Raw genomic sequence first — 15,948 nt, forward strand, 5'->3', positions numbered from 1 at the left:
TTACATCATCCTAACACCATCATATCTACCATCATCCTAACATCCTCATCCCTACCATCATTCTACTGTTATCCTAACACCATCATCCCTACCGTCATCCTAACACCATCATCCCTACCGTCATCCTAACACCATCATCCCCACCCTTATCCTAACACCATCATCCCTACCACCATCCTAACCCCCTCATCCCTACTGTTATCCTAACACCATCATCCCTACCGTAATCCTAACACCCTCATCCCTACTTCCGGCGCCGACAGAGATGGCCGCCTCGCTTCGCGTTCCTAGGAAACAGTTTTTTTTTCATTTTTTACGTGTTATTTCTTACATTAGTACCCCAGGTCATCTTAGGTTTCATTACATACAGTCGAGAAGAACTACTGTATATAAGATCAGCGTCAACTCACCATCAGTACGACCAAGAATATGTTTTTCGCGACACGGATCCTGTGTTCTGCCTTACAAACAGGACAACGGAATGGATCGCATGCAGCGACCCAAAAAAACGACTCCGAAAAAGAGGGAAACGAGGCGGTCTTCTGGTCAGACTACGGAGACGGGCACATCGTGCCCCACTTCCTAGCATTCTTCTTGCCATTGTCCAGTCTCTTGACAACAAGGTTGATGAAATCCGAGCAAGGGTAGCATTCCAGAGGGACATCAGAGACTGTAACGTTCTGTGCTTCACGGAAACATGGCTCACTGGAGAGACGCTATCCGAAGCGGTGCAGCCAACGGGTTTCTCCACGCATCGCGCCGACAGAAACAAACACCTTTCTGGTAAGAAGAGGGGTGGGGGTGTATGCCTTATGGCTAATGATGCATGGTGCGATGAAAGAAACATACAGGAACTCAAATCCTTCTGTTCACCTGATTTAGAATTCCTCACAATCAAATGTAGACCGCATTATCTACCAAGAGAATTCTCTTCGATTATAATCACAGCCGTATATATCCCCCCCAAGCAGACACATCGATGGCTCTGAACGAACTTTATTTAACTCTTTGCAAACTGGAAACCATTTATCCGGAGGCTGCATTCATTGTTGCTGGGGATTTTAACAAGGCTAATCTGAAAACAAGACTCCCTAAATTTTATCAGCATATCGATTGCGCAACCAGGGGCGGTAAAACCTTGGATCACTGTTACTCTAACTTCCGCGACGCATATAAGGCCCTGCCCCGCCCCCCTTTCGGAAAAGCTGACCACGACTCCATTTTGCTGATACCTGCCTACAGACAAAAACTAAAAAAAGAAGCTCCCGCGCTGAGGTCTGTCCAACGCTGGTCCGACCAAGCTGACTCCACATTCCAAGACTGCTTCCATCACGTGGACTGGGACATGTTTCGTATTGCGTCAGATAACAACATTGACGAATATGCTGATTCGGTGTGCGAGTTCATTAGAACGTGCGTTGAATATGTCGTTCCCATAGCAACGATTAAAACATTCCCTAACCAGAAACCGTGGATTGATGGCAGCATTCGTGTGAAACTGAAAGCGCGAACCACTGCTTTCACTCAGGGCAAGGTGTCTGGTAACATGACTGAATACAAACAGTGCAGCTATTCCCTCCGTAAGGCTATCAAACAAGCTAAGAGTCAGTACAGAGACAAAGTAGAATCTCAATTCAACGGCTCAGACACAAGAGGCATGTGGCAGGGTCTACAGTCAATCACGGACTACAGGAAGAAATCCAGCCCAGTCACGGACCAGGATGTCTTGCTCCCAGGCAGACTAAATAACTTTTTGCCCGCTTTGAGGACAATACAGTGCCACTGACACGGCCTGCAACAGAAACATGCGGTCTCTCCTTCACTGCAGCCGAGGTGAGTAAAACATTTAAATGTGTTAACCCTCGCAAGGCTGCAGGCCCAGATGGCATCCCCAGCCGCGCCCTCAGAGCATGCGCAGACCAGCTGGCTGGTGTGTTTATGGACATATTCAATCAATCCCTATACCAGTCTGCTGTTCCCACATGCTTCAAGAGGGCCACCATTGTTCCTGTTCCCAAGAAAGCTAAGGTAACTGAGCTAAACGACTACCGCCCGTAGCACTCACTTCCGTCATCATGAAGTGCTTTGAGAGACTAGTCAAGGACCATATCACCTCCACCCTACCTGACACCCTAGACCCACTCCAATTTGCTTACCGCCCAAATAGGTCCACAGACAATGCAATCTCAACCACACTGCACACTGCCCTAACCCATCTGGACAAGAGGAATACCTATGTGAGAATGCTGTTCATCGACTACAGCTCGGCATTCAACACCATAGTACCCTCCAAGCTCGTCATCAAGCTCGAGACCCTGGGTCTCGACCCCGCCCTGTGCAACTGGGTACTGGACTTCCTGACGGGCCACCCCAGGTGGTGAGGGTAGGTAACAACATCTCCTCCCCGCTGATCCTCAACACTGGGGCCCCACAAGGGTGCGTTCTGAGCCCTCTCCTGTACTCCCTGTTCACCCACGACTGCGTGGCCACGCACGCCTCCAACTCAATCATCAAGTTTGCGGACGACACAACATTGGTAGGCTTGATTACCAACAACGACGAGACGGCCTACAGGGAGGAGGTGAGGGCCCTCGGAGTGTGGTGTCAGGAAAATAACCTCACACTCAACGTCAACAAAACTAAGGAGATGATTGTGGACTTCAGGAAACAGCAGAGGGAACACCCCCTATCCACATCGATGGAACAGTAGTGGAGAGAGTAGCAAGTTTTAAGTTCCTCGGCATACACATCACAGACAAACTGAATTGGTCCACTCACACAGACAGCATCGTGAAGAAGGCGCAGCAGGGCCTCTTCAACCTCAGGAGGCTGAAGAAATTCGGCTTGTCACCAAAAGCACTCACAAACTTCTACAGATGTACAATCGAGAGCATCCTGGCGGGCTGTATCACCGCCTGGTACGGCAACTGCTCCGCCCTCAACCATAAGGCTCTCCAGAGGGTAGTGAGGTCTGCACAACGCATCACCGGGGGCAAACTACCTGCCCTCCCGGACACCTACACCACCCAATGTTACAGGAAGGCCATAAAGATCATCAAGGACATCAACCACCCGAGCCACTGCCTGTTCACCCCGCTATCATCCAGAATGCGAGGTCAGTACAGGTGTATCAAAGCTGGGACCTAGAGACTAAAAAACAGCTTCTATCTCAAGGCCACTTTAAACAATATATATATCACTAGCCACTTTAAACAATGCTACCTTATATAATGTTACTTACCCTACATTATTCATCTCATATGCATACGTATATACTGTACTCTATATCATCGACTGCATCCTTATGTAATACATGTATCACTAGCCACTTTAACTATGCCACTTTGTTTACATACTCATCTCATATGTATATACTGTACTCGATACCATCTACTGTATCTTGCCTATGCTGCTCTGTACCATCACTCATTCATATATCCTTATGTACATATTCTTTATCCCCTTACACTGTGTATAAGACAGTAGTTTAGGAATTGTTAGTTAGATTACTTGTTGGTTATTACTGCATTGTCGGAACTAGAAGCACAAGCATTTCGCTACACTCGCATTAACATCTGCTAACCATGTGTATGTGACAAATAAAATTTGATTTGATTTGATTTGAAACCTTACATCCTCATCCCTACCATCATCCTAACACCCTCACCCCTGCCCTTATCCTAACACCCTCATCCCTATCGTCATCCTAACACCCTCATCCCTATTGTCATCCTAACACCATCATCCCTACCGTCATCCTAACACCCTCATCCCTACCCTTATCCTAACACCCCCATCCCCACCATCCCTACTGTCATCCTAACACCCTCATCCCTACCATCATCCTAACACCATCATCCCTACCATCATCCTAACACATCATCCCTACCATCATCCTAACACCCCCATCCCCACCATCCCTACTGTCATCCTAACACCCTCATCCCTACCATCATCCTAACACCACCATCCCTCCCATTATCCTAACACCATCATCCTAACACCATCATCCCTACCAGCATCTTAAAACCATCATCCTTACCATCATCGTAAAACCCTCATCCTCACCATCATCTTAAAACCCTCATCCTCATCATCAAACACAGGCATGATAGAGGTAGAGAAACACAACACCCGTTTCAGTCCTGCTCTGTCAGCTGTCTCTGTTTCTCAGTCAGAGTGGTTGTGTCCTCTGTTCCATCTCTAGGATCCGCCGGGCCTGTCACTATGTGGTGAACCTGCGTTACTTTGAGATGTGCATCCTGCTGGTGATCGCTGCCAGCAGTATCGCCCTCGCTGCAGAGGACCCCGTTTCAGCCACCTCCGACTGGAACAAAGTAAGAGCCAGTCTGGTCACTGGGCTTTACATGGACTCAACAGATGGCTGTTTTCCTCTCTGACCTTGAGCCTCATTGTTCTAACAGTCCCTCTCCACAATGGTGGTTAGGCTATTGTCTTTGACGTGTGATTGCTTTTGTTTGGCTTAGTACAGCACAGGAAAACGATCTTCTCACAGCATACCGTGAGTGCAAGCGCACACTCGTGACAGGGATTGTGTCTGCGTCTGTGCTTGACGCTGTATCTGAGTATCGCTGATCTCACGGGGGATAGCAATATTAGAGTTGTCACTCTCTGCTCACACTGAAGAGCCAGATAGAGGAGGGTGTTGGGGGGTATAGAATCATCACATCACACTCCCTACTCCCACCTCTGGTTTAGGCTCTTCATACGACTACAAATCAGACAGATAGCACAACAGTGTCAATCTGGGATTCTGCAGCATTCCTATTGGCGATGCCATTGTTTTGTACTTCGTTACAGACGTTCCTTGAGGTAAAAAACAAATCATTGGGAATGTGTGCCTGGGGTCTCATATCAGGCCCTGTCCTAGCTGAGCAGCTGGAAGACTGAAAGAAAACATTACGTTAATTGCTTTGTGAAGGTCTCCCATGGTGACTTGATGGGGTGGGGCTTCTCTGGATGTTGCTGATTGATGCAAATCGAGTTGGGAATGCAATGGGCCTGGTCACACGCTAAGAAGCTAATCAAAGCAGAAATCCATCAGCGGAGAAGGGCTCCACTTGAAAGCATCATCTTCCAAAGTCTGAAATAGAAATAGAATTCCCTCCGGTTCAACTTAATCAGTGTGACCATTATAGAGAGAAGTTGGTTTCCTAAAAGAGCAATGTGTCCCCAGTTCAGCGGTGAAGAACAGATGCAACACATTAAGCAGAAGCTCTGTCTCTCTCTGATCTGTCTCTCTCTCTCTCTCTCTGTCTCTCTCTAATCAGTTTATATCTGATCTGTCTCTCTCTGATCTGTCTCGATCTGTCTGTCTCTGATCTGTCTCGATCTGTCTCTCTCTGATCAGTTTCGCTCTGATCAGTTTCTCTCTGATCAGTCTCTCTCTGATCAGTCTCGCTCTGATCTGTCTCTCTCTGATCTGTCTCGATCTGTCTCTCTCTGATCTGTCTCGATCTGTCTCTCTGATCTGTCTCGATCTGTCTCTCTCTGATCAGTTTTGCTCTGATCAGTTTCTCTCTGATCAGTCTCGCTCTGATCAGTCTCGCTCTGATCTGTCTCGCTCTGATCTGTCTCGCTCTCATCAGTTTCGCTCTGATCAGTTTCTCTCTGATCTGTCTCTCTCTGATCTGTCTCTCTCTGATCTGTCTCTCTCTCTGATCTCCTCTAATGTATGAGCTAATGGCAAGGAATGAAATGTTCTTCCTCGTCCCCTGGAGTCCAGTTTTGTAATGGATGTGTTAATTTTTTTATCTACTTTTTACCCCACAGGTTTTGCGTTACTTTGACTACGTGTTCACAGGTGTCTTTACCTTTGAAATGATAATAAAGGTGAGTTATAGAACAAGTTAATAGAACAAAAATACAGTATTCTTAATTCAGTCAGCAAGGATCCTGTATTAAAACATTACCAAATGATGTCATATTGACATGCTATAGGTCATACCATACGGTAGCAGAGTCAGTTGGATTGGACAGAAGGTACATGAACATGTTTGCCATAAACTGTTAGTCCCAAGAAAATGGAATGCCAGACAAACAGAATATATTGTATTTCGCTAATTAACAGTGAGGCAAATGCAAATATTTAGCACAGTTCTGTTTTCAAATCATTTAACAAGATGTATTTTTGACAGATGATAGACCAGGGCTTGATTCTCCATGACGGCTCCTACTTCCGGGACCTGTGGAACATTCTAGACTTTATCGTGGTGGTCGGAGCTCTGGTTGCCTTCGCCCTCACGTGAGTCATGTGATCTTGCATAGTTTATAACTTCCTGTGTAGTGTACATTACCAGTGTATACTGCCACTATAGTATAGCACTGTGTTTCACTCCATTTTGTGATATACATGTTTTTTCCATCCTGAGATATATATGTTCAGCATCCATGTTTTTCTCTCTGTCGTCCTCTGCTCCTGTGGATTGTGTTGCTGTGGGACTGCCAGGAATGTGCTGGGGTAAACACTTTCTTCACTTCCTTTCCTTCTGCTCTCTTCAACAGGATTCTATGTTTCCTCTATAGTTCATTACATAGAGTGCCTTCACAAAGTATTCATGGGGCGGCAGGTTAGCCTAGTGGTTAGAGCATTGGGCCAGTAACTGAAAGTTTGCTAGATTGGATTCCCGAGCTGACAAGGCACAAATCTGTCATTCTGCCCCTGAACAAGGCAGTTAACCCACTGTTCCTCGGCCGTCATTGTAAATAAGAATTTGTTCTTAACTGACTTGGCTGGTTAAATATATATATATATATATATATATATATATATATATATATATATATATATATATATATATACAGTGCCTTGCGAAAGTATTCGGCCCCCTTGAATTTTGCGACCTTTTGCCACATTTCAGGCTTCAAACATAAAGATATAAAACTGTATTTTTTTGTGAAGAATCAACAACAAGTGGGACACAATCATGAAGTGGAACGACATTTATTGGATATTTAAAACTTTTTTAACAAATCAAAAACTGAACAATTGGGCGTGCAAAATTATTCAGCCCCATTACTTTCAGTGCAGCAAACTCTCTCCAGAAGTTCAGTGAGGATCTCTGAATGATCCAATGTTGACCTAAATGACTAATGATGATAAATACAATCCACCTGTGTGTAATCAAGTCTCCGTATAAATGCACCTGCACTGTGATAGTCTCAGAGGTACGTTAAAAGCGCAGAGAGCATCATGAAGAACAAGGAACACACCAGGCAGGTCCGAGATACTGTTGTGAAGAAGTTTAAAGATACAAAAAGATTTCCCAAGCTTTAAACATCCCAAGGAGCACTGTGCAAGCGATAATATTGAAATGGAAGGAGTATCAGACCACTGCAAATCTACCAAGACCTGGCCGTCCCTCTAAACCTTCAGCTCATACAAGGAGAAGACTGATCAGAGATGCAGCCAAGAGGCCCATGAGGTCTGGATGAACTGCAGAGATCTACAGCTGAGGTGGGAGACTCTGTCCATAGGACAACAATCAGTCGTATATTGCACAAATCTGGCCTTTCTGGAAGTGGCAAGAAGAAAGCCATTTCTTAAAGATATCCATAAAAAGTGTCGTTTAAAGTTTGCCACAAGCCACCTGGGAGACACACCAAACATGTGGAAGAAGGTGCTCTGGTCAGATGAAACCAAAATTGAACTTTTTGGCAACAATGCAAAACGTTATGTTTGGCGTAAAAGCAACACAGCTCATCACAATGAACACACCATCCCCACTGTCAAACATGGGGGTGGCAGCATCATGGTTTGGGCCTGCTTTTCTTCAGCAGGGACAGGGAAGATGGTTAAAATTGATGGGAAGATGGATGGAGCCAAATACAGGACAATTCTGGAAGACAACCTGATGGAGTCTGCAAAAGACCTGAGACTGGGACGGAGATTTGTCTTCCAACAAGACAATGATCCAAAACATAAAGCAAAATCTACAATGGAATGGTTCAAAAATAAACATATCCAGGTGTTAGAATGGCCAAGTCAAAGTCCAGACCTGAATCCAATCGAGAATCTGTGGAAAGAACTGAAAACTGCTGTTCACAAATGATCTCCATCCAACCTCACTGAGCTCGAGCTGTTTTGCAAGGAGGAATGGGAAAAAATTTCAGTCTCTCGATGTACAAAACTGATAGAGACATACCCCAAGCGACTTACAGCTGTAATCGCAGCAAAAGGTGGCGCTACAAAGTATTAAGTTAAGGGGGCTGAATCATTTTGCACGCCCAATTTTTCAGTTTTTGATTTGTTAAAAAAGTTTGAAATATCCAATAAATGTCGTTCCACTTCATGATTGTGTCCCACTTGTTGTTGATTCTTCACAAAAAAATACAGTTTTATATCTTTATGTTTGAAGCCTGAAATGTGGCAAAAGTTCGCAAAGTTCACGGGGGCCGAATACTTTCGCAAGGCACTGCATATATATATATATATATATATATATATATATATATATATTTTTTTTTTAAATACCCATTGACAACATTTTTCTCACCCATAATAACCCATAAGATATACATACAAAAATATAAAATGTACATAGGTATTCACACCCCTTTGCTAAGACACTACAAAATAACCTCAGATGCATCCAATTTCCTTAGATCATCCTTTAGATTCCACTACAACTTTAGTGGAATTCACCTGTGGCCAAATCAATTGTTTGGATATGATTTAGAAAGAAATACGCCTGCTCTTTCCATGACATAGACTGACCAGGTGAAAGCTATTGATATCACTTGTTAAATCCACTAAATCCATACAACCAAAGCAATGCTTGTTAAATCCACTTCAATCAGTTTAGATGAAGGGAATGAGACATTTTAAATAATTATTTTTAAGCTTTGAGACAATTGAGACAGGGATTGTGTATGTGTACCATTTAGAGGGGGAATGGGCAAGACAAAATATTTAAGTGCCTTTGAATGGGGTATGGTAGGAGGTGATAGGCACACTGGTTTGAGGCTGTCAAGAACTGCAATGCTGCTGGTTTTTGACGCTCAACAGTTTCCTGTGTGCATCAAGAATGGTCCACCACCCAAAGAACATCCAGCCAACTGTGGGAATCATTGGAGTCAACATGGGCTAGCATCCCTGTGGAACGCATTTGATAGTAGAAGCCCTGATGAATTTAGGCTGTTCTGGGTGCAAAAGACTGTGCAACTTAATATTAGTGAGGTGTTCCTGATGTTTTGTACACTCAGTGTAAGGTCCCACAGTTGACAGTGTATGTCAGAGAAGAAACTATACCATGAAGTCCAATGAACTGAGATAGAATTGTGATGAGGCAAATATCTGGGGAAGGGTTTTAAAAAATCTAAAGTGTTGAAAGTTTCCATGAGCACAGTGGTATCCAACATTAGGAAATGAAAAAATATGCAACTACTCTGCCAAGAGCTGGCCGTCAGACCAAATTGAGCAACCTGGCTAAAATGTAACTATTTGGCCTGAATGCAAAGAGCATTCAGGCCAGATAGTTGGAGGTAACCAGGCACAGCTCATCACCTGTCTAACACCATCCCCACCGTGAGGCATGGGGGTGTCAGCATCATGCTTTTCAGCAGCAGGAACTGGGAGACTAGTCAGGATAGAGGGAACAATGAATGGGTCCAAATTCAGGCAAATCCTTGATGAGAACCTGTGACAGAGTGCAAATGACCTTAAACTGGGGCGAAGGTTTACATTCCAACAGGACAATGACCCCAAGCATACAGCCAATGCAATGCTGGAATTGCTTCAGAACAAGAATGTGAAACATTGAATGGCCCAGCCAAAGCCCAGACTTGAATCCCATCTAACTTACCAGAGCTTGAGAAAATGTGCAAGGATTCCCGATGTGCAAAGCTGATACAGACATACCCAAGACGACTCAATGCTATAATCGCTGCCAAACATGCTTCTACAAAGTATTGACTCAGGGGTGGGAATAATTTACTGTAATAGCGACTAAATCACATTAGCGCATGTTAGCTCAACCGTCCCGCAAGGGGGACACCGATCCTGTAGAGGATTTATGTAAATTAGATATTTCTGTGTTTCATTTTCAATAAATTAGTAAACATTTCTAAAACATGTTTTCACTTGGTCATTATGAGGTATTTTGTGTAGATGGGTGAGAAAAATACATTTTGAATTCAGGCTGTAACAGAACAACATGTGTAATAAGTCAAGGGGTATGAATACTTTATGAAGGCACTGTACATGTATCTTTCTAATCAGAAATGTAAAGCACAGCAATACCTCTCCTGTAATAAGTAACATGGTTAGCTCAGTGTTAAAGTGAGTTCAACAGGTTCTTCATTCTACGTGTGTCTACTTGTAGAAATAATAAAGGACGGGACATCAAAACCATCAAGTCTCTTCGGGTGCTGCGCGTCCTGAGGCCCCTGAAGACCATCAAGAGACTACCAAAACTCAAGGTAACCCTTTTCTCAGAGATTACTTCCCATGTTAACCGTGCCTCCTCCAGTCAACAGTCTGAGGGATAGACTACATACGAGATATATGAAGGTGTTCAAAGGTGAGGTAATGTTTATGTGTGGTATGATGGTATCAGGTGAGGGCAGAAGCCACTGTTAAACAGGTGGTGATGACTTTACATCCATTTAGTCACACCTGTTTCCACAAGAGGGTTTCCATGAAGCAGAGAATCAGTCAGAGAGAAGATTAGGTGATAAACCTGAGCGTTTGATCATGAAAACATTTAGTCACAAATTGATTTCCCAAACCTCACACATCCCATTTCTGCTGTGGGGAAGAGTGTCTCTGTCAAACTTGGAGGAAATGAGTCAGATTGATAACTTTGTGTGTAACGGTTTTCTTTAGGCGATGGAGAATCGGACCAAAATGCGGCGTGGCTATTGCGATTCATGTTAATGAAAACAAAGTAAACACTACAAAACGTAACACCGAAACAGCCTGGTGCAAAGTAACACATAGACAGTAACAAGGACAATCACCCACAAAACACTCAAAGAATATGGCTGCCTAAATATGGTTCCCAATCAGAGACAACGATAAACACCTGCCTCTGATTGAGAACCACTTCAGACAGCCATAGACTAACCTAGAAAACCCCACTAAGCTACAATCCCAATACCTGTGAAAAAACCCCAAGACAAAACACACCACATACAAAAACCCATGTCACACCCTGGCCTGACCAAATAGATAAAGAAAACACAAAATACTAAGACCAGGGCGTGACATTGTGAGTGTACCAGGACGGTCGTCAGTCAGGTGCTACCAGAAAAACTGCAATCAATAGACCTGATTATCCTGGGACTGTAAAGTGAAATAAAGATCTACAGAATAATACAATCCTCTTCCAGTCAGTCATGTCACAACAACAGTTTGGGATCATTTTGGACAATTGTATGTTATTTATACCACTTGAGTTAGAAGTCACCCTCAACAAATCAGACACTATAGATGTAAGATCTTCATTTGAGCCAGTTTGCTACAGCAGGAAAATAATCCTTCAGCAACAGGAAATGTTAATTATTATGTGGATTACAATGAATTACATTTTTTGTAGTGGTTGCTAAATTCTTCGTTTGAGAAAATCAAGTCTGAAATTTCACAGTGTAAATTACAAACTTAAAATTACAAAACTAAATGTCCTCCTGCAACAGGTTGATCAAATTAAGATCCTACATCGGTAACTGTACGAAAGATAAACCCCTACAGTTTTAGCATATGTCTGACTTTTTTTGTTGTTAATTGCCCTCCCTCCATCCTTCGTCCTCTGTCTGTGTGTAGGCAGTGTTTGACTGTGTGGTGACCTCTCTGAAGAACGTCTTCAACATCCTCATCGTCTACAAGCTCTTCATGTTCATTTTTGCTGTCATCGCTGTGCAGCTGTTCAAGGGGAAGTTCTTCTACTGCACTGACGGATCCAAAGACACAGAGAAGGACTGCCAGTAGGTGTCTGCTGAGCTGCCTGCATAGGGCCTTATAGAACACTTACATAGTTGAAGTGGATGGGGACCTATTGGAGACCTACAGTATTGTCATGTTTTCTAGTTTCTTTGTCCACTGAATGTCCATTGTACACTGTGTGTCTGTCTCGTCCGATCAGGGGCTTCTACATCAACTATGAGAAAGACAAGCAGGAGGTGAAGAGGAGGGAGTGGAGGAGACATGACTTTCACTATGACAATATAGTCTGGGCCCTGCTCACTCTGTTCACCGTCTCCACTGGGGAAGGCTGGCCACAGTAAGTCTCACTCTCCATACACACTACTCACTATGTCATAACTGTACTTAGGCTAGACTGAAATATACTTCAGAATGTCAGTGTGGGTGTCCAGTGCTGAGCACAGTGTGATCTGTGTGTCTGTCCAGGGTCCTGCAGCACTCTGTGGATGTGACCGAGGAGGACAGAGGACCCAGCCAGGGCAACAGGATGGAGATGTCCATCTTCTATGTCATCTACTTTGTGGTCTTCCCCTTCTTTTTCGTCAACATATTTGTGGCTCTCATCATCATCACCTTCCAGGAGCAGGGAGACAAGATGATGGAGGAGTGCAGCTTGGAGAAGAATGAGGTGATTGAGTCAACACACACAAGCATGCGCGCACGCACACACTTTACACAGAATCCTCAACCAAACGAAATGTAACAGACATTCAATTTGAAATGTAGAATTTCCAGTGATACCATATAACACACCAGCTCAATGTAAGTGTTAGTGATCTGGTTTGCTGGTAGAATGTAGCAAACACATCAAAATGACGGCGTCTGTGCATTTAGACTTAACTTGCTCGGTCTTGACAGGTGATTACGTAGAGGAGCACACTGACTCATGGAAAACACTAGGTAAATATACAGGAATAGTGAGAGTTCCCCTCCAGACACAAAGTCTCTCCCACCAGGTATCCCTCAGCCCGACACTGACCAGAATGTTCCCAGCAGTCCACATAGCAATGTGTCTACTTCAAGGATCAAATATAAGGACTTTCCCAGACCTAGCTGCTACAAACTGTACTTAATCCCAAGCTATTTCCTGCACAACAAACTGTTCTTCAACTTTCCTTCTTGTGTGTTTTCACTTATAGAGGGCTTGCATTGACTTTGCCATAAGTGCCAAACCCCTGACCCGCTACATGCCTCAGAACAGACAAACGTTCCAGTACCGCCTCTGGCACTTTGTGGTCTCCCCCTCCTTTGAGTACACCGTGCTGGCCATGATTGCACTCAACACCATTGTCCTGATGATGAAGGTGTGGATAATGATCGTATACAAACAGTACATTCATTTACACCTTGTTCATTATCTCTAATGTACAACCTGACCCATATGCTGAACTAATCCCATTTATAAAGCCTAATAGCAGTCCCTGTGGTGCAGAAGGTATTATGGAGCCTGTTGCTGTACCTCAGGGGTGTCAAACATCTGGCCTGCAAGGGGGGGGGACTATATGTAGCAAATTATCTAGAGGACCAGCTTTTGCAGATTTTGACGCCGAGGAAATATAACCAATTTTCAGTGCGCCCCTCCGGGCCTCGTTGAAGACCGAATTTAGCCATCGTGGCAAAATATATTTGACACCTCTGCTGTAGCTGATTGGGTTGTAAGACGCATGTCCCTCTACCCTGGGCTCTAGCTAACGGTCTGGGTTTTTTCCATCCCGTGAGCATTTCATTTATTCAGAGAAAAAGCCTTCGGTCAGACAGAGGGAGAGAGCCATCAGACAGAGCAGAGGATGACTCAGCCTTTATTAAATATTGATCTATATCCACCTGCTAGTATTTAACATGCCCTCATTAACTCTGCCTGTACAACTCAGATGAATTACCCCTTTTAGCCTCAGCTCTGCTCAATGTTTTGCTATTTACGTATCAGAGGGAATCTGCCATTAACCTGTGGCTATAGTTCTATAGTTGTATGGTGGTTGAGCAAGATGGTGTGTGTTTGGGTTCATTGTGTCATTTGGGGTTATCTGTGCATCCCAGTAATTTGGAGTAATTCCAATTGTGTTTAACGGTGTCTCTCTCTTTCGCTCTCCTATGTGGTGGTAGTATTACTCAGCCCCACCAGTGTACGAGGCTGTGCTGAAACACCTGAACACAGCCTTCACTGTGCTCTTCTCTGTGGAGTGTGTCCTCAAGATCATGGCATTTGGCTTTCTGGTGAGGAAACAGTTTAAACTTACAGATGTAGGATCTTAATTTGAGAAGTTTCTGGCTGAGACTTTTCCTGCATGCAAATTTGTAGTGTATTTGAGTTTTAAAAAGGCTTCTAAAGTTTGTAATTTCAGACTTGATTTTCCCTAACGAAAAATGTATCAACCCCTACAAAAATGCCCATTAATTATAATCCACATAATAATTCACATTTCCTGTTCCTATTTTCCTCCTGTAGCAATCTGGCTCAAATGAAGATCCTCCATCTGTACTGCCCATAACATCATGATCTGATACTGTGTGCAATACTACTAACATCTACTGACTGAAGTATGGATGTTTTCCTCTCTTTTCCAGAACTACTTTCGAGACACTTGGAATATATTTGACTTCATCACGGTGTTGGGCAGCATCACAGAAATAGTGGTGGACCTGCAGGTAAAAAAGCATGACTGAATATCAGTCAATGCCTGATTACGTTGCCATTTCTATGCAGTGTACTGTAAATAAACGTCATATATAGTGCAAGTGTCTCTCTCATCTCCCTTTAGTCAATTGAGACCTTCAACATGGGTTTCCTGAAGCTGTTCCGAGCTGCTCGACTGATCAAGCTGTTGAGGCAGGGTTACACCATCCGCATCCTGCTCTGGACCTTTGTCCAGTCCTTTAAGGTCAGCTCCACTCACATTGCAGTACAGCACTGGAAAGAGACACTTAAGACTGAAGCCAGGTGTGTGTGTGTGTAACGTCTGGTACTGTTATTTTATCATGACATAGGGTTTCTCTTTCAGGCTCTCCCCTACGTCTGTCTGCTCATTGCCATGCTCTTCTTCATATATGCAATCATCGGAATGCAGGTAAGGTGTTGCTCACACGCTTGATCTATTCTGCCACTTTCTTGGTTCGTCATTGCATGGTGTGAATGTGTCGGTTCTGCATATAGCACAAGACATATCTCATGAATCGTCTCTATTCATATACTGTCCATACTGTCTGTATACACCATTATATACTGAACAAAAATATTAACGCAACATGCAACAATTTCAACAATTTTACTGAGTTACAGTTCATATAACAAAATCGGTCAATTGAAATAAATTCATTAGGTCCTAATCTATGGATTTTGCATAGGCCCACCCACTTGAGAGCCAGGCCCACCAACTTGGGAGCTAATCCGGGATTTTTACAGACAGAAATCCTCAGTTTCATCAGCTGTCCGGGTGGCTGGTCTCAGACAATCCCGCAAGTGAAGAAGCCGGATGTGGTTGTGAGGACAATTAGACATACTAACAAATTCTCTAAAAACAACTTTGGAGGTGGCTTATGGTAGAGAAATTAACATTCGATTATCTGGCAAAGCTCTGGTGGACATTTCTGCAGTCAGTATGCCAATTGTATGCTCCCTCAAAACATTAGACATCTGTGGCATTGTGTTTTGTGACAAAACTGCACATTTTAGAGATGGCCTTTTATTGGCCCCAGAGCAAGGTGCACCTGTGTAATGATCATGCTGTTTAATCAGATTTTTGATATGCCACACCTGTCAAGTGGATGGATTATCTTGGCAAAGGAGAAATGCTCACTAACAGGGATGTAAACAAATTTGTGCATATGTAAAAAGTCTGGAATCTTTTATCTCAGCTCATGAAACATGGGACCAACACTTTACATGTTGCGTTTATATTTTTGTTAACGACTCTGACATGGCTCGTTCTGATATTTCTGATATATATTTGGAATTTGTGTATTATTTTGTATTGTTAGGTATTACTGCACTGTTGGAGCTATAAACATTG

At 43.6% G+C, this 15,948-nt stretch overlaps 1 protein-coding gene across 1 annotated transcript in view; it reads left to right on the top strand.

The window, feature by feature from the left end:
- Positions 1–15,948, top strand: part of LOC135556401 (voltage-dependent R-type calcium channel subunit alpha-1E-like) — a 115,208-nt gene that overhangs the window by 89,729 nt on the left and 9,531 nt on the right. Inside the window, exons 24-36 of the mRNA XM_064989586.1 lie at positions 4,208–4,337; positions 5,794–5,853; positions 6,159–6,265; positions 6,470–6,481; positions 10,344–10,440; positions 11,783–11,943; positions 12,102–12,239; positions 12,368–12,569; positions 13,081–13,245; positions 14,045–14,155; positions 14,507–14,587; positions 14,701–14,820; positions 14,941–15,006. Coding sequence (XP_064845658.1) covers positions 4,208–4,337; positions 5,794–5,853; positions 6,159–6,265; positions 6,470–6,481; positions 10,344–10,440; positions 11,783–11,943; positions 12,102–12,239; positions 12,368–12,569; positions 13,081–13,245; positions 14,045–14,155; positions 14,507–14,587; positions 14,701–14,820; positions 14,941–15,006 — 1,450 coding nt within the window. The remainder of the gene's footprint in view (positions 1–4,207; positions 4,338–5,793; positions 5,854–6,158; positions 6,266–6,469; positions 6,482–10,343; positions 10,441–11,782; positions 11,944–12,101; positions 12,240–12,367; positions 12,570–13,080; positions 13,246–14,044; positions 14,156–14,506; positions 14,588–14,700; positions 14,821–14,940; positions 15,007–15,948) is intronic.

Source organism: Oncorhynchus masou, chromosome 15 (assembly GCF_036934945.1).
Source record: "Oncorhynchus masou masou isolate Uvic2021 chromosome 15, UVic_Omas_1.1, whole genome shotgun sequence".
NCBI classification, from domain to species: Eukaryota; Metazoa; Chordata; class Actinopteri; order Salmoniformes; family Salmonidae; genus Oncorhynchus; species Oncorhynchus masou.